Consider the following 24,066-nt stretch of genomic DNA (forward strand, 5'->3'; position numbering starts at 1 on the left):
CATCAATTGGGATCATAACCTGCAACCCATCAATTGGGATCATAACCTGCAACCCATCAATTGGGATAATAACCTGTTACCCATCAATTGGGATAATAACCTTTAACACATCAATTGGGATAATAACCTTTAACACATCAATTGGGATAATAAACTGTTACCCATCATTTGGGATAATAACCTGTAATCCAGCATTTGGGATAATAACTGTAATACAACATTTGGGATAATAACCTGTTACCCATCATTTGGGATAATAACCTGTAATCTAGCATTTGGGGTAATGACCTGTTACCCATCAATTGGGATAATAACCTGTTACCCATCAATTGGGATAATAACCTTTAACACATCAATTGGGATAATAAACTGTTACCCATCATTTGGGATAATAACCTGTAATCCAGCATTTGGGATAATAACTGTAATACAACATTTGGGATAATAACCTGTTACCCATCATTTGGGATAATAACCTGTAATCTAGCATTTGGGATAATAACATGTAACCCATCATTTGGGATAATAACTGTAATACAACATTTGGGATAATGACCTGTTACCCATCAATTGGGATAATAACCTTTAACCCATCATTTGGGATAATAACATGTAACCCATCATTTGGGATAATAACCTTTAACCCATCATTTGGGATAATATCCTGTAACCCATCAAATGGGATAATATACAAATAATGAATGTTTCTGAGTTCAATGGTACAAATATTTAATTCGGTGAAAGCTGGAACAAACCGTTCAACTCAGCTTCGCCTCGTTGAACGGTTTGCACAAGCATGTATGCGCGTGCACGGGCACATATGCGAGTGCACGAGCATGCTCGCTCGTGCACGCATACTCGTGCGCAGTTGTGTATGCGTGAGTGTGTGTGCACGAGGCCGTGCATGTGCGCATGCACGTGAGAGTGCAATGGTACCAAACGTATGGAACCAAATTTGCACTCTAAATGGAACCGAGCCTCACTCTGAATGCAATGCAACACAAATGGGATGAATTAATCTATGTCATGTGACATACAAAGCACCAATCAAATCACAAGGATCCACTCAGCCGTTATATAATAACCTTTAACCCATCATTTGGGATAATAACATGTAACCCATCATTTAGGAAGCTGTCACAGTAAGTATTATGCTCTGTCCAAAGCATAATAACTACTTAAATCAACTAAAATATGAAATGATTAAAAACAAGATTTGTACCTAACAAGCACTTCATTGGCAATCTGCACCAGCTCTCCATCAATGTTCCAGGGAAAGGCACAGCTCTCCGATTGGTTGATGGACCTTGTTGTGGAGACTCCGTCCTTCTCACTCACTTCCTCAGACCAGCCAACCACAGCTTGGGGGCGGATCTTTACTGCTGACACTGTATGAGTCTCCACAAAAGGGTAACTGAACTGGTGGTGGAGACACAGACAGGAGGGGCCAGATTAGACATTACTGCTAAGCACACTACTCCTGGAAGAAAGAAAATCACCTATTCAAGGCTGAAAATGTGCTGAAATGCAATCACTCTGCATTTTTATGCACAGCCAAGAATGAACCCATCAATTCCAAAGTCTGTGCTTCAGTGAAAAACAAACCCTATATTTTTCAAGTTTGGGTAAGTATTGGTTACACTGCCAAGGCCTTCGAGCAGTTCCGATGTTGCTGAGACGTTTGAGCAGTTCTCTCTCGCTCCCCTACAGTCTGATGTTGTCAAGGCAACTCCAGACATTATGCACACACTGACAGAAACTGATACGAACTCATCTCATCTACACACATGACGCATGCCCCCTATCAGATCAGCAATTTCAGTTAAATATATCATATAGCAGACAAACACACTGATATTTAAGAAGTGAAATAAAGTTTATAGGATTTATAGAAAGTGTGTTTCTTTAAACAAAATTAGTCAGGTGCATAAATTTGGGCACCCCAACAGAAAAAATACACAAGTATTTAGTGGATCCTCCTTTTGCAGAAATAACAGCCTCTAAATGCTTCCTATAGCTTCCAATGAGAGTCTGGATTCTGGTTGAAGGTATTTTGGACCATTCTTCTTTACAAAACATCTCAGGTTTGTTGGTTTCCAAGCATGGACAGCCCACTTAAAATCACACCACAGATTTTCAATAATATTCAGGTCTGGGGACTGAGATGGCCATTCCAGAACATTGTACTTGTTCCTGTGCATGAATGCCTTAGTAGATTTTAAGCAGTGTTTAGGGTCGTTGTCTTGTTGAAAGATCCAGCCCCAGCACAGCTTCAACACTGTCACTGATTCATGAACATTGTTCTCAAGAATCTGCTTATATTGACTGGAATCCATGTGACCCTAAACTTTAACAAGATTCCCAGTACCTGCACTGGCCACACAGCCCCACAGCATGATGGAACCTGCTGTATTCTTTTTCAGCCATGCATACCGCCCCTTGTTATGTCCAAATAACTCAATTTAATTTCATCAGTCCACAGCACCTTATTCCAAAATGAAGCTGGCTTGTCCAAATGTGCTTTAGCATACCTCAAGCGACTCTGTTTGTGGCATGTAGACAATAAAGGCTTCTTCTGCATTACATAGCATCTCTTTGTACAAAGTGCACTGTATAGATGAACGATGCACAGAGACACTATCTGTAGCAAGATCATGTTGTAGGTCTTTGGAGCAGGTCTGTGGGTTGACTATGACATCCTTCGATTCAGCTTATCTGAGATTTTTCTTGGTCTGCCACTTCGGGCCTTAACTGGTACTGTGCCTGCGGTCTTCTATTTTCTCACTATGTTCCTTTGAACAATTTGAACAGTCTTTGTTTTCAGCTCATTTGAGAGTTGTTTAGAGGCTCCCATGTTTCCACTCATTGGAAGAGATGCAAAGAGGAGAAACATTTGCATATGACCACCTTAAATACCCTTTCTCATCATTGGATTCACCTGTGTAAGGAGGTCAAGGGTCAGTGAGCTTACCAAACCAATTTTGTGTTCCAATAATTAGTGCTAAATGAATTCAAATCAATAAAATGACAAGAGTGCCCAAATTTATGCACCTGCCCAATTTTGTTTAAAGAATTATTGCACACTTTCGGTAAATACTTGAAACTTTATTTCACTTGTCAAATATCAGTGTGTTTGTCTGCTATATGGCATATTTAACTGAAATTTCTGATCCAGACAACTAATGATTTATAAAGGAAAATCATGAAAATTATCAGGGGGGGGGGCCAAACGTTTGCATACAACTGTAAAATAAAGACAGTAGTCTGCCGAGTGAAACGTCTGGAAAAACTTTTCAAGCAGTTTTACTTCCCAACAACTCTCAGTATCAGTTTAACTTTCAGTTTCATCATTCAAGTCATTCTGTTTGTTACAGAAATGAACACAAACTACAGAATTTGGAGAGGAAACGTGTTTCTGCCTTCTACTGTCTTAAGAGACAATAGAAACAAAGTGTATATTAACAATTCTTTGAATCATTTCAATTTATTCCATTTATATAGCGCCAAATCACAACAAAGTTGCCTCAAGGTGCTTCACACAAGTAAGGTTTAACCTTACCAACCCCCAGAGCAAGAACACAGGAGATGGTGGTAAGAAAAAACTCCCTCTGATGATTTGAGGAAGAAACCTCAAGCAGACCAGACTCAAAGGAGTGACCCGCTGCTTGGGCCATGATACAGACACAAATTACAAAACAATTCACAAAACGAACATACAGGAAATGTTGCCGGTGCACAGGATGGTTCTGGAACAGATACCACACCCATCTCTGGATGGAGCTGCACCTCAAACAGAGACAAAAAAAACAGAATCAGGCATCAGAAAAACAACAAATACAGTATAATTTGTCGGCATTAAACAACAAGATAAACAGAATAGAAGGTGATCGCCGGCCACTAGCCCTAAGCTTCACTAAAAGACCCAGAATTTATTGAATTTTTTTAATTGAATTTGAATATATTAGACACGCATGCAACAAAATTTCACTCATATACAACACAAAACTTAAACAAAGTAGTCAAAGAAAAAAGACAGTAAGAAAAAACAAAAAAACAAAATAAACAATGTAAGCAAAGCTTATCAATGCCTACACCCCTCCATGAAATCAAATTAAACCAGGCATAAGTGCCCATTCATAAACGTTCATTTCTAAACAAAATCTGAACAACAGCAGCTCATAATTACAATTAAAAGAAAACAAATATTTCCCAACAGCTCCCAATACAATCTGGTTACCATCTACATATTTCAATAGAAAAGTATAACACCTTCATCCAACACAACTCAACCACTTTCATCTAATACATATCTAGAGAACACCATTTCTTTGTATAAATATTTGAACCAGCTGATATCAGGACATCGCTTCAGTTTCTCAGGTAGACTGTTCCATATTTTAGGAGCACAAATGGAGACACAGAAGCCTTTCCTGGTCGTCCGAGCGCCAGCAATTTTAAAATGATACAAACCCCTTAAATTATACATTCCTTCTCTTTGTGTAAAATATTCTTGAATTCTAACTGGTAATTGCTTATTTTTCCCTTTATACATCAATTGAACAGTCTTGAATGAAATCATAAAGTTTTAATAGCTACAACTTAATGAAGAATGGGTTGGTATGGTCCGATACCCTGCATTGTGGATTATTCTTAATGCTCCTTTTTGAAGGATGAATAATGGTTGCACTGTAGTTTTATAGTTATTGCCCCAGACATCAGCACAGTATGTCAAGTAAAGTGCAATCAATGCACAATACAGAGCGTGTAGTGATCTACCATCAAGAATGTGCTTCGCCTTATTTAATACTGCAACACTTTTGGATGTTTTCTTTTGAATATGTTGAATATGAGGTTTCCAGTTGATTCTATCATTAAACATCACACCTAACAACTTAACAATTTAGATAAAGTTGAGGCTGCGGCACGCTCCATTTACTAATAAAATCAATTTAAAAGAATAACAAGCATAGTAACATAGTATACCAGTATGCTAGCCATACGAAAGGGAAAATAAGTGCGTCTTAAGTCTGGACTTGAAAGTCTCCACAGAATCTTTCATTAGGGCCCAAGTAGGAAAAAGTCCTACGAGGACCCTATTGTAATTGTTCTGTTTATTATTATTATTATTATTATGGCCACCCAGTCCTCTCTGCACCCGACCCCCATGGCCCCCTCTGCAGGTGGTGAACCCACAAGAGGGCGGGCCCACATCGCTCTTTCGGGCTGAGCCCGGCCAGGCCCCGTGGGCTAAGACCCATCCACCAGGCGCTCGCGCGCGAACCCCAACCCCAGGCCTGACTCCAGGGTGGGGCCCCAGCTCCACCATACCGGGCAACCACAGAATCTCATCTCTGCTGTTTGCAGATGATGTGCTCCTGTTGGCTTCGTCAAGCCAGGACCTTCAGCGTGCACTGGGGCGGTTTGCAGCTGAGTGTGAAGAGTCCAGGATGAAGATCAGCAACTCCAAATCCGAGGCCATGGTTCTCGACCGGAAAAAGGTGCCTTGCCCTCTTCAGGTCAGTGGAGTGTCCTTGTCTCAGGTGGCCATTTCCACTACTTACATTTGAACTAACACGTCCTAGAGATTTCATCCAATCATCTTCAAATTTGGAACACATCATCATGACACCATGCTGATCAACAGTTATCAAAAGAATTTCTGTAGGTCAAAAGGCGTGTCTGCTAGGGTTCGTCAAACTTTGGCGAGCATTTTGGAGCACGCCGTTTCACTTCGAACTGCTGTCTCGAACACATACTTAATCGTAGATCCTTCAACCTTACCTTGCTGGACATGATGAGGTCTCCGCCCTGAACGTCTACATATATTAACTTCCCACCTCCGCCATAGCGCCCCCCGGTGGTAATAGGAAATGTCCTATTTTTACTTTAACAGGGCCTGATGTCACATAGTTAACCCAATCAACTTCATTCCACTTTTAAAACATGCAGAACAAGTTGGTGAATGTAGGCGATGAACACCGTGAAGTTACGAGTAACGGCGTCCATGTGGCGGCGTGCCGAATACCAACGCTTCGCCATGAAAATATGTTCTTCCTTTTGACGGCTTTAATTCTGTCATACCATCATGAAAATTGATCCACAGGTCAAGCACTACAACCTCTTACAATTCATAGGGGCGTCGCCATGGGCGGGGCAAAAAGCCTCAATAGCGCTCCCCTGACATGCAACTCTGCCCGCACGTTCTTTCATTACAAAATGTCCGTTAACAATGGAATGTCCGAATAAAGTCCTCATGCCGACGACTTCTTAAAGTTCTCTGTTGTCTGACGACTTACTGGATCAACAGAGCCTGAAATGTGGAAGTTTTCAACTTGAAACGGTGAGACGCTGCCGCCTCGAAGCGCAGATCGCCGTCAGGCGCCGTGGGCCGTCCTTAAAGCGACACTACCAGACCAAAATCTCTCATCAGCCGTTAAAATTTTTACCGAAAACCAGCTGAATTTATCGAATGGTGTCCACTCAGTTGTACCTTACAGCTTTTGAAAAAATTTTGATCAAACAAAGCAACAGTCTCTGAGCCATTCCTAAACAATGAAAAAACGACGAGAGGGTGGACGACTCCTCACTCAAAGACTGCCCACAGGAGAATGACGTAACCGACAGGCGTGAAAAAACTCTCGCATGCCCACGAGGGTTCAAGCATGTCTGATGTAATCACACGTGATTCAAATCCATATGGTTTTTGAAAAAAATAATAAGGTCCGTTACTTTTCTAATAGACCTCATATATATATATATATATATATATATATATATATATATATATATACATATATATATATATATATATATATATATATATATATATATATCCACACACACACTAGCATTGTAATGTTTGGCCCAATGGTGGCGCTGCAGTTATTTGACAGTATAACTGAGAAGCGTTCATAAAGGCAAACAGAAACTGTCAAAACAAAGACGCCTGACACATTCACACACCGAATTCAAGATCAGTTCCACCAGTGAACAGAATAGGTTATCAATGACTGTTCTCACTGACTGATCTGAAACTCAGCTCAGGAGTAAGAACTGTCCTGATCCTGGTGTTGTCATGGATACAGGTCCCTGTTCTGGCTGACACATCACCATGTGGGTCAGTGAAGGCCTCACTACATCTGGGAAGTGGGCTCGTTTGAACCAGTCTGAGTCAGGCTGCAGCAGGTTAATTTGAGGACGAGACACGGGATCATGGACCACAACTTCAAATCAAATACTCAAACTGTGCCATCTCACCTGTCCAGCAGAGGCGCTGTATCCCTTCAGGTGTTTAATGAACTCTGACTTGGAAGCGTTTCCAACTGCAATCAGTGCTGCACTCCCATTGGCCAGCCTGCCATAAACAGGAAGTAAAAGAACATGTTGTTGTAACCTTTATTTCACCAGGTTTGTCCCATTGAGATCAAAACATCTCTTTTTCAAGGGAGACCTGACCAAAAATGGCAGCAATACACAGTTTCAACAAACAGTCACAGAGACTCAGTACAATACAAATGTGTAATAAAAAATCAGCTAAAACAATGACATTCAGAAAGTTTGCGTTCCAGCATTTTAACTGCAGATTTAAAAACAGTCAAAGACAAAGTTTTGCAATTTAAATTCAGACTGCAAATTATTCCATGCAGTGGGTGCAGAAAACTGAAAGGCCTTCTTTCCCAGTTCAGTTCAAACTCTGGGAACAACAAACTGTACAAAGCTCGATGATCTCAGGTTGTGTGATCCATCCTTTAAAATCAATAAGGAGGAGAGGTAGTCGGGAATTTTCCCAAGAATGGCTTTGTAAATAAACACATACCAATGTCCTAGACAGTGTGAACTTAGAGATGTCCAACTAACTTTAGAATATAAAGTACAGTGATGAGATAAAAAAAAACCATAAGATGTTATGAATCTCAAAGCTTCATGGTACACATTATCCAACATTTGCAGACTCTGAGCGGAGGCATTCATATAATGTTCATGTTCATGTTCAGTGTAACAAGACCCACCCACAATCTATAGTACTCCTCCACCGGAGATAGGCCTGTCCTCTGTCTGTGACTCCTCCTCCACCGGAGATAGGCCTGTCCTCTGTCTGTGTCTCCTCCTCCACCGGAGATAGGCCTGTCCTCTGTCTGTGTCTCCTCCTCCACCGGAGATAGGCCTGTCCTCGGTCTGTGACTCCTCCTCCACCGGAGATAGGCCTGTCCTCTGTCTGTTTCTCCTCTTCCACCGGAGATAGGCCTGTCCTCGGTCTGTGACTCCTCCTCCACCGGAGATAGGCCTGTCCTCGGTCTGTGACTCCTCCTCCACCGGAGATAGGCCTGTCCTCTGTCTGTGTTTCCTACTCCACCGGAGATAGGCCTGTCCTCAGTCTGTGACTCCTCCTCCACCGGAGATAGGCCTGTCCTCAGTCTGTGTCTCCTCTTCCACCGGAGATAGGCCTGTCCTCAGTCTGTGTCTCCTCCTCCACCGGAGATAGGCCTGTCCTCGGTCTGTGTTTCCTCTTCCACCGGAGATAGGCCTGTCCTCAGTCTGTGACTCCTCCTCCACCGGAGATAGGCCTGTCCTCGGTCTGTGTTTCCTCTTCCACCGGAGATAGGCCTGTCCTCAGTCTGTGTTTCCTCTTCCACCGGAGATAGGCCTGTCCTCAGTCTGTGACTCCTCCTCCACCGGAGATAGGCCTGTCCTCAGTCTGTGTCTCCTCTTCCACCGGAGATAGGCCTGTCCTCAGTCTGTGTTTCCTACTCCACCGGAGATAGGCCTGTCCTCAGTCTGTGACTCCTCCTCCACCGGAGATAGGCCTGTCCTCGGTCTGTGTTTCCTCTTCCACCGGAGATAGGCCTGTCCTCAGTCTGTGACTCCTCCTCCACCGGAGATAGGCCTGTCCTCGGTCTGTGTTTCCTCTTCCACCGGAGATAGGCCTGTCCTCGGTCTGTGTCTCCTCTTCTACCGGAGATAGGCCTGTCCTCGGTCTGTGTTTCCTACTCCACCGGAGATAGGCCTGTCCTCGGTCTGTGTCTCCTCCTCCACCGGAGATAGGCCTGTCCTCGGTCTGTGTCTCCTCCTCCACCGGAGATAGGCCTGTCCTCGGTCTGTGACTCCTCCTCCACCGGAGATAGGCCTGTCCTCGGTCTGTGTCTCCTCTTCCACCGGAGATAGGCCTGTCCTCGGTCTGTGTCTCCTCCTCCACCGGAGATAGGCCTGTCCTCGGTCTGTGTCTCCTCCTCCACCGGAGATAGGCCTGTCCTCAGTCTGTGTTTCCTACTCCACCGGAGATAGGCCTGTCCTCAGTCTGTGACTCCTCCTCCACCGGAGATAGGCCTGTCCTCAGTCTGTGTCTCCTCTTCCACCGGAGATAGGCCTGTCCTCAGTCTGTGTCTCCTCCTCCACCGGAGATAGGCCTGTCCTCAGTCTGTGTCTCCTCCTCCACCGGAGATAGGCCTGTCCTCAGTCTGTGTCTCCTCCTCCACCAGAGATAGACCTGCCCTCAGTCTGTGTCTCCTCCTCCACCGGAGATAGGCCTGTCCTCAGTCTGTGTCTCCTCCTCCACCGGAGATAGGCCTGTCCTCAGTCTGTGTCTCCTCCTCCACCGGAGATAGGCCTGTCCTCAGTCTGTGTCTCCTCCTCCACCGGAGATAGACCTGCCCTCAGTCTGTGTCTCCTCCTCCACCGGAGATAGACCTGCCCTCAGTCTGTGTCTCCTCCTCCACCGGAGATAGACCTGCCCTCAGTCTGTGTCTCCTCCTCCACCGGAGATAGGCCTGCCCTCAGTCTGTGTCTCCTCCTCCACCGGAGATAGACCTGCCCTCAGTCTGTGTCTCCTCCTCCTGGTTGTCCTGGTTTGTGGGTTTGTCACATCTTTTTGTTTTCATTGTCTCATGGTTCTGAGATGTTTTTTGTTTTGTATGTATTCGCTTGTTGGTGAATTCTTTAAGTATTATTATGGGTATGTTCATTCATAATTCCACTTACTGTATGGTATATGTATGGTTCATTGTTTATGCCAACCTGTGTTTGCACCTCGCTTTTGCTCCTGTGTTTTCTCCATGTGTAAGTACCTGCTCCGTGTGTTAACCCCTCGTAGTCCTCAGTACTTTTGTTTCTGATTTTTGTTCATTATCTCAGCAGCCTTCTTGGACGGTGAGCTTCACTGTGCTATTTGGGATTGTGTTTTCTGTTGCTGTAGATTTTTTTTTTTTTTTTCTTTTTTGGTGGAACCTGGTCATGTTCACCTAAGAGACTTTTTTAGTTTTTTTTGTGTGGATTTTTTTTTTTATTTCTTTGGTGGAACTTGGTCATGTTCACATTAGAGACTTTTTTAGTTTTTTGTGTGTATTTTTTTTTTTTTTTTTTTTTTTTTTGGTGGAACTTGTTCATGTTCACATTAGAGACTTTTTTAGTTTTTCTGTGTGGATTTTTTTTTTTTTTTTTTTTTTTGGTGGAACTTGGTCATGTTCACATTAGAGACTTTTTTAGTTTTTTGTGTGTATTTTTTTTTTGGTGGAACTTGGTCATGTTCACATTAGAGACTGTTTTAGTTTTTTGTGTGGATTTTTTTTTTTTTTTTGGTGGAACTTGGCCATGTTCACATTAGAGACTGTTTTAGTTTTTTGTGTGGATTTTTTTTTTTTTTTTTTTTTTGGTGGAACTTGGCCATGTTCACATTAGAGACTGTTTTAGTTTTTTGTGTGGATTTTTTTTTCTTTTCTTTTTCTTTTTTTTGGTGAAACTTGGTCATGTTCACATTAGAGACTGTTTTAGTTTTTTGTGTGGATTTTTTTTTTTTTTTTTTTTTTTTTTTTTTTTGGTGGAACTTGGCCATGTTCACATTTCAGATTGCTTTGGGTGTTTTTTTTTTTTTTTTTTTTTTTTTTGGTGGAACATGGTCATGTTCACATTAGAGACTTTTTTACTTTTTTTGTGTGGATTTTTTTTTTTGGTGGAACTTGGTCATTTTCACATTAGAGACTGTTTTAGTTTTTTCTGTGGATTTTTTTTTTTTTTTTTGGTGGAACTTGGCCATGTTCACATTAGAGACTGTTTTAGTTTTCTGTGTGGATTTTTTTTTTTTTTTTTTTTGGTGGAACTTGGCCATGTTCACATTTCAGATTGCTTTGGGTGTTTTTTTTGTTTTTTTTGTTTGGTGGAACTTGGTCATGTTCACATTAGAGACTGTTTTAGTTTTTTGTGTGGATTCTTTTGGTGGAACTTGGTCATGTTCACATTAGAGACTGTTTTAGTTTTTTGTGTGGATTTGTTTTGGTGGAACTTGGTCATGTTCACATTAGAGACTTTTTTAGTTTGTGTGGATTTTTTTTTTTTTTTTTTTTGGTGGAACTTGGTCATGTTCACATTAGAGACTGTTTTAGTTTTTTGTGTGGATTTGTTTTGGTGGAACTTGGTCATGTTCACATTAGAGACTGTTTTAGTTTTTTGTGTGGATTTGTTTTGGTGGAACTTGGTCATGTTCACATTAGAGACTGTTTTAGTTTTTTTTGTGTGGATTTTTTTTTTTTTTTTTTTTTGGTGGAACTTGGACATGTTCACATTAGAGACTTTTTCGTTTTTTTGTGTTAACCCCTCGTAGTCCTCAGTACTTTTGTTTCTGCTTTTTGTTCATTTTCTCTGCAGCCTTCTTGGTCGGTGAGCTTCACTGTGCTTTTTGTGTTTTCTGTTGCCCTGTGGATTTTTTTGTGGAACTTGGTCAGTTCACATTTCAGATTGCTTTGGGTGTTTGTTTTTTTTGGTGTAACTTGGTCATGTTCACATTATAGACTGTCTTGGAGTTTTCTGGGGAACTATATATATCACCTTGTTTATTGCACCCTACCATCTTGTGTTTATCCTGCCTGCGTATGGGGTTTTAACTTGAACTCTGCCCCCAAACTATAACAGTTAGACCTGCCCCAGTCTGTGACTCCTCCTCCACAGGAGTTAGACACACCCACAGTCTGTGACTCAACAGAGTGGTGACACACGTGGTATGGTACAGTGTCATGACTTCTCAACTGTCCATTCCCTCATTTTAACGCATCCCACTCAAACAAGGGTTTGGATCCTGTGCAGGAGATCTGTCGGACTCGGAGCAGGTCTATAAACAACAAAATAAAATTTATTTTATTTTTGTTTGGCCTCTTCCAGGCCACCAGACTGGAAACCTTGTGTTGGCACATGACATACGTTGTGCTGCTTTAACAGTTAGCGTTAGCAGTACCTGGTGCTGGGAGCCAGTCCTTGAGGTGTGTATGAACTCAGACAGGGGATGGACATGATACTGATGCTCAGATACAGTCCATGGTTGGTCACCCAGGACTCCTGTTCATCTGCACCGACCAATCACAGTGAGACAGATGAGTTTCAGACTGGACAGACCCAGACCAAGAGGTCACATGACCTCTGTCAGAACAGACATGTCTCACCTGTCTCTGGGTCCTGGTCTATTGAAAACAAGTTCCTACTTATCTTCTTCACTGGGAGAAAAGACAGCTGACATTCCTCTGGTCTGAGACAAACAAAGAAGTCACCATTTAGTTACCATGGTAATGGGATTATACGTTGTCTAACATGGTAGTGATTTACACAGTGTCTCATTTAGTGGTGACGGGTTTATGCGATTTTGTGTGGACTACCTCATGTAGGCCAAAGTCTTAACCACAGCGTATTCTTGTCGCCGTGATGATGACATCCATCTTTTCTTCTCCGCTTTTGCCAGACTTTGCCCACCAAAGCCAAACTGTGCAGAGAACCCAAAACGGATAAATTGTCCTAGAGATGAGAAGCTGCACATGTCCACCTTCTGAAGGTGCCCTGCAAGAGACAGCCAGAGACAGTGATAGAGTGACAGAGACAGACTGGGATGGAAAGACAGTCACAGGGAAGGAGACTGTGTGTGTGTGTGAGTGAGTGAGTGACTGTGAGGTATCCTTATGAAGTGTTTAGAGCATATACATCAGACAGAAAAGTGCAACAGAAATGCAACCCATTTACAGACAGACAGGCAAGGAGAGACACAGGGCCTGTCAGTTAGCATCTGGTGGCTGAGCTTGCCACAGAGCCTGAACGGGTACAGCCCGAAAAGGCAATGTCGACCTTCCATCTCCACCCTGTAGCCTCACCACCTGCAGGGGGAGACGCTGGGGTCAGGTGCACAGTCCCATGCCTGGCAGTGAAAGTCAAGGGCCTCACGGACCAGACTCAGGTGGCAGAGGCTAGCTCTGGGCACGTGGAATATCACCTCACTGTGAGGGAAGAAGCCAGAACTTGTGCGGGAGGTGGAGCACTACGCTGTTGTTGGTGGGTATGCACCGAACAAGTTCGGAGGATTGGGTCTTCTTGGAGTACCTGAATGGAGTCCTATATGGGGCTCCGGGTGGGGGGGGGATGACTCCATTGTTCTACTGGGGGACTTCAACACACACGTGGGCAATGACAGAAAAACCTGGAGAGGCATGATTGGGAGGAACAGCCTCCCTGATCTAAACCCAAATGGTTATTTGTTATTGGACTTCTGTGCTGGTCACAGACTGTCCATAACAAACACTATGTTCGAACATTAGGATGCTCATAAGTGTACACGGTACCAGAGCACCCTAGGCCGAAGGTTGATGATCGATTTTGTGGCTGTATCATCTCATCTGAGGCCACATGTTCCGGACACTCGTGCGAACAGAGGGGCAGAGCTGTCAAAACTGATCACATTCTGGTGGTGAGTTGGATCAGATGGTGGGGGAGGACTATGAACAGATCTGGTTAGCCCAAGCAGATAGTGCGGGTGATCTGGAAATGGGCCTGGAGAAACTCAATGTTTGACAAATGTTCAACTCACCCCTCCAACGGAGCTTTTCTGGCATCCCTGTAGAGGTTGGTTGCATTGAACAAGAACTGACAATGTTCCATTGGTGAAGCTGCAGCGGGAAACTGTGAACTGAAGGGCTTAAGTGCCTCAAGGGGCTTTAACCCTCGAACACCGTGGTGGACACCGGTGGTCAGGAAAGCCTTCCAACTGTAAAAATGAGTCCTTCCGGAATATCTTATTTTGGAAGACTCTGGAGGTAGTTGCAAGATACCGACAGGCCAGAAGGGTGGCTGCCTCCACTGTGAGGAAGGCACATCAGCAAGTGTAGGAGGATCTCAGAGTAACCATGGAGGACTTTCGGTTGGCACCAAGGTGCTTCTGGAGGACTGTGAGGCACCTCAGGAGAGGAAAACAGGGTAATATCCAAGCTGTATACACTAAGGATGGGACTCTGTTGACCTTAACTGAGGAGGTAATTGGGCACTGGAAGGAACGCTTCGAGGGGCTCCTGTATCAGACTGCAGCGCTCTCTGTAGTATAGGCAGAGCTGGAAGGCAGTCTCAGGGATCATCATCAATTTCTCTGGTGGAAGTCACTGAAGTACTCAAGGAACTCTGCAGTGGCAAAACCCCAGGGGTCAAAGAGATACGTCCAGAAATGCTGAAGGCTCTGGGTGTGGAGGGACAGTCTTGAATGAGACGTCTCTTCAACATTGCATTGAGGTCTGGGACAGTGTCTGAGTGGCAAACTGGGGTGGTGGTCCCCATATTTTAAAAAGTGGACCAGAAAGTGTGTGCCAATTACAGTGCTATCACACGACTCAGCCTCCCTGGTAAAGTCTACTCCAGGATGCTGGAAAGGAGGGTTCGGCTTACAGATGAGCCTCAGATTGAAGAGGAACAATGCGTGTTCTGTCCTGGCCGTAGAACAACCAGCCAGCTCTTCACTCTCACAAATATCTTAAAGGGTGCCTGGGAGTATGCCCATCCAGTCTACAAGTTTTGTGGACTTGGAAAAGGCATATGATCAGGTACTGCGGGAAGTGTTGTGGGAGGATGGAGTGAAGGGGTCATTTCTCAGGGCCATTCAGTCTCTGTACTTGCAAAGTGAGAGCTGTGTTCAGGTCCTCGGCACTAAGTTGAGTAAATTATACTGTATTTGTTGTCTTTCCAATGTCTGACACTGTTTAAGGTGCGGCTTCTTCCAGACACGGGTGTGGTGTTTGGTTCTGCTACCCTCCTGTCCTATGCACCGGCAAAATTTCCTGTATATTCGTTTTGTAAAATGTGTTAGTAGCATGGCCCAAGCAGAGGGTTACCCCATTGAGTCTGGTCTGCTTGAGGTTTCTGCCTCAAATCATCAGAGGGAGTTTTTCGTTACCAGTGTCGCCTGTGTTTCTGCTCTGGGGGTTGGTAAGTTAGACCGTACTTATGTGAAATGTCTTGAGGAAACTTTGTTGTGATTTGGTGCTATATAAAAAGTAAGTCGAACTCCTTTCTGGTGGAGGTTGGTCTCCATCAGAGCTGCACCTTGTCACCAATCCTGTTTGTGATATTCATGGACAGGATATTGAGGGGGAGGAGCATCTTCAGTTTGGTGGGCTCAGGGTCTCATCACTGCTTTTTGCAGATAATGTGCTCCTGTTGGCTTGATCAGCCTGTGACCTCCAGCAGTCACTGGGTCAGCTCACAGCCGAGTGTGTAACCTAAGGAATCCCATTTCAGCTGCTTGTACCCATCTCATTCTTTCGGTCATGACCCAACCCTCATGACCATAGGTGAGAGTTGGAACGAAGACTGACCAGTAGATCTAGAGCTTTACCTTTTGGCTCAACTCCCTTTTGTCACAACAGTATGGTAGACTGAATGCACTACCGCCCCTGCTGCGCAGATTCTCCAGCCAATCCCAAGCCCCACTGTCCCCTCACTTGTGAACAAGACCCAGAGGTACTTGAACTCCTTCACTTGGGCCAAGACTGCGTTCCTTACCCGGAGTAGGCAATCCATCAGTTTCCTGCTCAGAACTATGGCCTCAGATTTACAGGTGTCGATCCTCATCCCAGCTGCTTCACACTCAGCTGCGAACCAATCTAGTGAGTGTTGGAGGTCACAAGCCGATAAAGAGAGGGACCGCTGTGATGGAGCGCACACACACCCAGTCCCAATTTCTCTTTGAACACCCTGCAGTTTAGCAAGTTCTCCCACTTAGAAATCACAGAGGGGTCTGAAATTTTCATCTTAGGTGCATGTCCACTGTGAAAGACATAATCTAAAAAAAAAAAAAAAAAAAAATCCAGAAATCACAATGTATGATTTTTTAAATAATTTATTTGTATGTTACTGCTGCAAATAAGTATTTGATCACCTACCATCCAGCAAGAATTCTGTCTCTCACAGACCTTTTAATTTTTCTTTAAGAAGCCCTCTTATTCTGCACTCTTTACCTGTATTAACTGCACCTGTTTGAACTTGTTACCTGTATAAAAGACACCTGTTCACACACTCAATCAATCACACTCCAACCTGTCCACCATAGCCAAGACCAAAGAGCTGTCTAAGGACACCAGGGACAAAACTGTAGAGCTGCACAAGGCTGGGATGGACTACAGGACAACAGGCAAACAGCTTGGTAGAAGACAACAACTGTTATGATTATTTATTAGAAAGTAGAAGAAACACAAGATGACTGTCAATCTCCCTCGGTCTGGGATTCCATGCAAGATCTCACTTTGTGGGGTAAGGATGATTCTGAGAAAGCTCAGAACTACACAGGAGGACCTGGTCAATGACCTGAAGAGAGATGGGACCACAGTCACAAAGATTACATTAGTAACACATGATGCTGTCATGGTTTAAAATCCTGCAGGGCAGCAAGGTCCCCCTGCTCAAGCCAGCACATGTCCAGGCCCATTTGAAGTTCACCAGTGACCATCTGGATAATCCAGAGGAGGTATGGGAGAAGGTCATGTGGCAGTGTTGTATAAAGTACCGGAAAATCACACTTAAGTAAAAGTACAGATACCCATTAAAAAATGACTTTGGTAGAAGTTCAAGTCACTGATTGAAATGCTACTCAAGTAAAAGTCTTAAAGTATCTAGTATTTATTGTACTTAAATATGACAAGTAATGTACAACTAAATGTACTCAAGTATTGAAAGTAAAAGTACAAGTAAATGTTAATAATCAAAAACGGACTGATTTTTTTTTTTATATTACAAAGTTTATCTAGTCTTGTAAATGACTGGTAGTATTAGTCAAAATACTGAAAATTGTGCACATCACACAAAAACACTTCAGAAACAAGGTTTCAAAACCTAAACAAGAGTAGGCTACTCACTAAGTGTTCACAGGAAACAGTTATTTATTTCTATATGTATTTATTTATGTTCATTGTTACATGGTTTTATCTTTTCTGTTGTGTTTTGTTTCATTAGGTTCTTTTTGTCTCTTTCTCTAAAATTGTAACATTATTAGTCTATTATTATTGACTATTATTGTCTATTATGAAGACTATTATTGTTGTTGTTATTCTTAATATATGAATAAAAATACATTTAAAAAATTACAATTTGACTCTTATGACAATGAACGCTGAGCCATTAATTATACAGAAAACTCACAGACATATGCTCTTCAGGGTTTTAGCGGAGAAAAATTAGGATAAAGCGAAATTAAACAATGAATCCAGAATCGTAGATTGTGAATCGTAGATCAAAGCAATGCTTCGATCTGCAAATCACTGCTTCGATTGGTTCAAGGTTCAAAGCAAAGCCGCGCTGCTGAAAAGTTGATTACAGACCCGCTGCAGGTTCTGTAATCAATGTAGAGAAATGATCATTTTCTTGACAAACACCCCCCGAGTGCACAACTGCAAAAAAGCCTACCGGACATGCCTCATGACAAATCGGCCTGACTTTGTTGCAGTCACTAGTAATCAGTGGTGTCTCTGGGTGAAAACACGACTTTTTTCGTATGTTTTTTTTTTGTAACTAGTAACGGCATGGTGCATAGAAAAAGTATCGGAGTGAAGTATGCAATTAACGTCGGAAATGTAGTGAAGTAAAATTGAAAGTAAGTTGAATTAAAAAAAAACTCAAGTAAAGTACAAAGTCTCCCAAAACGTACTTAAGTACAGTAGTGAAATATTTTTACTTTGTTACTATACAACACTGTCATGTGGTCAGATGAGACCAGAATAGAGCTTTTTGGAATCAACTCCACTTACCATGTTTAGAGGATGAGAACAACCCCAAGAAAACCATCCCAACCGTGAAGCATGGGGGTGGAAACATCATACTCTGGGGGTGCTCTTCTGCAAAGGGGACAGGACGGCTGCACCGTATTGAAGGGAGGATGGATGGGGTCATGTATTGTGAGATTTTGGCAAACAACCTCCTTCCCTCAGTAAGAGCATTGAAGATGGGTCATGGCTGGGTCTTCAGCATGACAATGACCCCAAACACACAGCCAGGGCAACTAAGGAGGGGCTCCATAAGAAGCATTTCAAGGTCCTGGAGTGGCCTGGCCAGTCTCCAGACCTGAACTCAATAGAAAATCTTTGGAGGGAGCTGAAACTCCAAACCTGAAAGATTTGGAGAAGATCTGTATGGAGGAGTGGACCAAAATCCCTGCTGCAGTGTGTGAAAACCTGGTGAAAAACTACAGGAAACGTTTGACCTCTGTAATTTAAACAAAGGCTACTGTACCAAATATTAACATTGATTTTCACAGGTGTTCAAATACTTATTTGCAGCAGTAACATACAAATAAATTATTTAAAAAATCATACATTGTGATTTCTGGATTTTTTTTTAGATTATGTCTCTCACAGTGGACATGCACCTAAGATGAAAATTTCAGACCCCTCCAAGATTTCTAAGTTGGAGAACTTGCAAACCGCAGGGTGTTCAAATACTTATTTTCCTCACTGTATATATATATATATATATATATATATATATATATATATATATATATATATATATATATATATATACAAGGTCTGTTAGAAAAGTATCCGACCTTATTATTTTTTTAAAATCCATATGGATTTCAATCACGTGTGATTGCGTCAGACAAGCTTGAACCCTCGTGTGCATGCGTGAGTTTTTTCATGCCTGTCGGTTGCGTCATTCGCCTGTGAGCAGGCTTTGTGTGAGCACTGGTCCACCCTCTCAGCGGATTTTTTTTTGCGAATAAATGTCTGAACAATTTGGATCTTTGCTGCATCAATTTTTTTCCAGAAACTGTGAGAGACCTCCAGGTGGACACCGTTCGAAAAATTAATATGGCTTTCAGGGATGATTTTATGGGGATTAAACAGATTACGGAGTGTTACTGCTGCTTTAAGGACTGCCCACAACTCCTGAGAGCGCAGCGCACTCCCAGCCCCCATCGACAGGCTGACACCCCGCTGGAACAACCAGATCATTTCCAACGTGAAGGCTTTGTTGATCTGGGACCTCGTCTGACCTCGCTGAGCGGCTGCACCGTGACGCGCGGTGGAGCCGCTGCTCTTTCCATGACAAAAACTCCTGTAACAGTGAAATGTGCCATTCATTTTTAAACTGGATGCTGTCTTGATCCGGTATGTCATCTGACTAGCACAGGAATTGTGAAAAGACGTGGACATCAGCACTTTTCCGGCACATTAAGACAGATGTGCGGAGGAGTTCCGCGCATCGCGGTGCAGCCGCTCGGTGCAAAGCAACGCCGTGATGAAGCCTCACGGGACATGTTCTGGCATGTCCAGGTCATGCACAATCACAATCAGATAATCACACGACTGGAAAGCAATCGGAATCCGTCTGAAATCCACCTGAAAGCTGTCCTGTGAGACCAACACCGAGGTGGTTTTGTCTCGCGTAATGAACGGCTCCGTGGCACGTCCCTCCGCTTTTCTTTCCATGAAAAAAACTCCTGTAACGGTGGAATGTGTTGAAAAAGTGCTGATGTCCACATCTTCTGCCTTTTTGTGAAAGTCAGACGAGGTCCCGGATCAACAAAGCCTTCACGTTGGAAATGATCTGGTTGTTTCAGCGGGGTCTGAGCCTGTCGATCGGCACTCGGAGCGCGCCGCGCTCTCAGCAGTTGTGGGCCGTCCTTAAAGCGGCAGTAACACCCCGTAATCTGTTTAATCCCCATAAAATCGTCCCTGAAAGCCATATTAATTTTTCGAACGGTGTCCACCTGGAGGTGTCTCACAGTTTCTGGAAAAAAATTGATGCAGCAAAGCTCCAAATCGTTCAGACATTTATTCGCAATAAAAAATAGACGAGCGGGTGGACCAGTGCTCACAAAAAGCCTGCTCACAGGCGAATGACGTAACCGACAGGCATGAAAAAAGTCACACATGTGCACGAGGGTTCAAGCTTGTCTGACGCAATCACACGTGATTCAAATCCATATGGTTTTTAAAAAAAATAATAAGGTCGGATACTTTTCTAATAGACCTCGTATGTATATATATATATATATATATATATATATATATATATATATATATATATTTTTTTTTTTAAACGTGGTTTGCTCCACTGGCTGCTCTCCACCTCCGCAGATGAAGCAAAAGGAAGTGCACTTTAAATGAATCATGATTAACTATTTTAAAAAATGCCTATATTCAGATTTGATAAGAGTTTTTATCAACAGGCTTTAGAGTTAATTTATCAGTGCAGCTGTTGTGGATATGTTCCACTCCACAGCCGTTTTTTCAAAGGCTTTGTTATTCGCCAAGTATCCACAGAAAACAAGGAATGTGACTTTGGTTTGAGCTGCTCTGTACGGCATGTAGAAATAGACACTAAACACTGAATAAATCACAGCAATAAAAAGTCCAAATGAAATGTGCAATAAGAAAAAAGAATGTCCTGTCCGCAGACTGAAGATTTCACAGAGCGCCTGGGCTTATGGTTTGACAAAGCTCCAAAACTCTTAATAATTTGAAAAAATAAATTACCTGGGAAAACAGAGACAGGGAACATCCTAAACTTAAAAATCTACATGATGGCCCAGCGACATTGTGCCATTGCTTAGGGAGATATTCTAGATATTGTTTAAAAATAAAAAAAGTACTTTTTTTATCCAATTACTCGATTAATCGATAAAATAATCGATAGAATACTCGATTCCAAAAATATTCGATAGCTGCAGCCCTAATATATACGAGGTCTGTTAGAAAAGTATCGGACCTTTTTATTTTTTTCAAAAACCTGATGGATTTGAATCACGTGTGTTTGCATGAGCAAACCTTGAACCTTCGTGCGCATGTGATTTTTTTTTTTCACGCCTGTCTGTTGCGTCATTTGCTTGTAAGCAGCCTTTGTGTGAGGATGGGTGGAGTCTCTCGTCGTTTTTTTCTTTGCAAGGAAATGGCAGAATGACTGGAGCAGCGCAACTGCATCACATTTTGCCACAAACTGGGTGACAGCCAGGTGGAAACCATTCGGATTATTCAGATGGCTTTCGGTGACGATCCTCTGGGCATCACACAGATTAAGGAGCGGTACAACCGGTTTAAAGACGGCCGCACAACGGTGGAGAGCGAGCCATGCTCCGGTCGGCCATCAACATGCTGAAATGACTTGATCATTTCCAAAGTGAACGCTGTGGTGATGTGGGACCGTCGTATAATTATCTGAGGAATTGTGGAAGAGGTGGACATCAGCACTTTTTCGGCACATTCCACTGTGAAAGAAGATTTTGCCATGAAACGAGTTGCAGCGAAATTCATCGGCACGAAGCTGATGGCGCAGCAACAGCGCCTCCGTGATGAAGTCTCACAGGACATGTTGTGACATGCCTAGCTCGTCAACCATTCGGAAGATTCAGACGGCTTTCGGTGGCTTTTCAGTCGTGTGACTATCGAAGAAATTGTGGACAAGCTGGACATGTCAGGACATGTTACATGTCCTGTGAGACTTCATCACGGAGGCGCTGTTGCTGCGCCATCAGCTTTGTGCCGATGAATTTCGCTGCAACTCGTTTCATGGCCAAATCTTCTTTCACAGTGGAATGTGCCAAAAAAGTGCTGATGTCCACCTATTCCGCAATTTCTCGGATAGTCACATGACGGTCCCACATCACCACAGCGTTCACTTTGGAAATGATCTGGTCATTTCAGCGTGTTGATGCCGACCGGAGCGTGGCTCGCTCTCCACCGTTGTGCGGCCGTCTTTAAACCGGTTGTACCGCTCCTTAATCTATGTCATCATCATCAATTTTATTTATATAGCGCCAAATCACAACAAACAGTTGCCCCAAGACGCTTTATATTGTAAGGCAAAGCCATACAATAATTATGTAAAACCCCAACGGTCAAAACGACCCCCTGTGAGCAAGCACTTGGCTACAGTGGGAAGGAAAAACTCCCTTTTAACAGGAAGAAACCTCCAGCAGAACCAGGCTCAGGGAGGGGCAGTCTTCTGCTGGGACTGGTTGGGGCTGAGGGAGAGAACCAGGAAAAAGACATGCTGTGGAGGGGAGCAGAGATCAATCACTAATGATTAAATGCAGAGTGGTGCATACAGAGCAAAAAGAGAAAGAAACAGTGCATCATGGGAACCCCCCAGCAGTCTACGTCTATAGCAGCATAACTAAGGGATGGTTCAGGGTCACCTGATCCAGCCCTAACTATAAGCTTTAGCCTAATCTTAAAAGTAGAGAGGGTGTCTGTCTCCCTGATCTGAATTGGGAGCTGGTTCCACAGGAGAGGAGCCTGAAAGCTGAAGGCTCTGCCTCCCATTCTACTCTTACAAACCCTAGGAACTACAAGTAAGCCTGCAGTCTGAGAGCGAAGCGCTCTATTGGGGTGATATGGTACTACGAGGTCCCTAAGATAAGATGGGACCTGATTATTCAAAACCTTATAAGTAAGAAGAAGAATTTTAAATTCTATTCTAGAATTAACAGGAAGCCAATGAAGAGAGGCCAATATGGGTGAGATATGCTCTCTCCTTCTAGTCCCCGTCAGTACTCTAGCTGCAGCATTTTGAATGAACTGAAGGCTTTTTAGGGAACTTTTAAGACAACCTGATAATAATGAATTACAATAGTCCAGCCTAGAGGAAATAAATGCATGAATTAGTTTTTCAGCATCACTCTGAGACAAGACCTTTCTGATTTTAGAGATATTGCGTAAATGCAAAAAAGCAGTCCTACATATTTGTTTAATATGCGCTTTGAATGACATATCCTGATCAAAAATGACTCCAAGATTTCTCACAGTATTACTAGAGGTCAGGGTAATGCCATCCAGAGTAAGGATCTGGTTAGACATCATGTTTCTAAGATTTGTGGGGCCAAGTACAATAACTTCAGTTTTATCTGAGTTTAAAAGCAGGAAATTAGAGGTCATCCATGTCTTTATGTCTGTAAGACAATCCTGCAGTTTAGCTAATTGGTGTGTGTCCTCTGGCTTCATGGATAGATAAAGCTGGGTATCATCTGCGTAACAATGAAAATTTAAGCAATACCGTCTAATAATACTGCCTAAGGGAAGCATGTATAAAGTGAATAAAATTGGTCCTAGCACAGAACCTTGTGGAACTCCATAATTAACTTTAGTCTGTGAAGAAGATTCCCCATTTACATGAACAAATTGTAATCTATTAGACAAATATGATTCAAACCACCGCAGCGCAGTGCCTTTAATACCTATGGCATGCTCTAATCTCTGTAATAAAATTTTATGGTCAACAGTATCAAAAGCAGCACTGAGGTCTAACAGAACAAGCACAGAGATGAGTCCACTGTCCGAGGCCATAAGAAGATCATTTGTAACCTTCACTAATGCTGTTTCTGTACTATGATGAATTCTAAAACCTGACTGAAACTCTTCAAATAGACCATTCCTCTGCAGATGATCAGTTAGCTGTTTTACAACTACCCTTTCAAGAATTTTTGAGAGAAAAGGAAGGTTGGAGATTGGCCTATAATTAGCTAAGATAGCTGGGTCAAGTGATGGCTTTTGGCTTTTTGGCGCTATATAAAAAAAAAGTTGAGTTGATTGATTATACCACGGAGTCAGGCACTTCTGATTTAAAGCTCTCTTTTTTAGAGGAGCTACAGCATCCAAAGTTGTCTTCAATGAGGATGTAAAACTATTGACGAGATACTCTATCTCACTTACAGAGTTTAGGTAGCTACTCTGCACTGTGTTGGTATATGGCATTAGAGAACATAAAGAAGGACTCATATCCTTAAACCTAGTTACAGCGCTTTCTGAAAGACTTCTAGTGTAATGAAACTTATTCCCCACTGCTGGGTAG

The 24,066-nt window shown here is 42.9% G+C and overlaps 1 protein-coding gene across 1 annotated transcript in view; it reads right to left on the minus strand.

Annotated features, from left to right (window-relative positions):
* Positions 1-24,066, minus strand: part of cerkl (ceramide kinase-like) — a 193,987-nt gene that overhangs the window by 4,479 nt on the left and 165,442 nt on the right. The window contains exons 8-12 of the mRNA XM_034186121.1: positions 12,633-12,810; positions 12,423-12,505; positions 12,218-12,326; positions 7,258-7,354; positions 1,223-1,419 (exon numbers count right to left, since the gene is read on the minus strand). Coding sequence (XP_034042012.1) covers positions 1,223-1,419; positions 7,258-7,354; positions 12,218-12,326; positions 12,423-12,505; positions 12,633-12,810 — 664 coding nt within the window. The remainder of the gene's footprint in view (positions 1-1,222; positions 1,420-7,257; positions 7,355-12,217; positions 12,327-12,422; positions 12,506-12,632; positions 12,811-24,066) is intronic.

Source organism: Thalassophryne amazonica, chromosome 14 (genome assembly GCF_902500255.1).
Source record: "Thalassophryne amazonica chromosome 14, fThaAma1.1, whole genome shotgun sequence".
NCBI classification, from domain to species: domain Eukaryota; kingdom Metazoa; phylum Chordata; class Actinopteri; order Batrachoidiformes; family Batrachoididae; genus Thalassophryne; species Thalassophryne amazonica.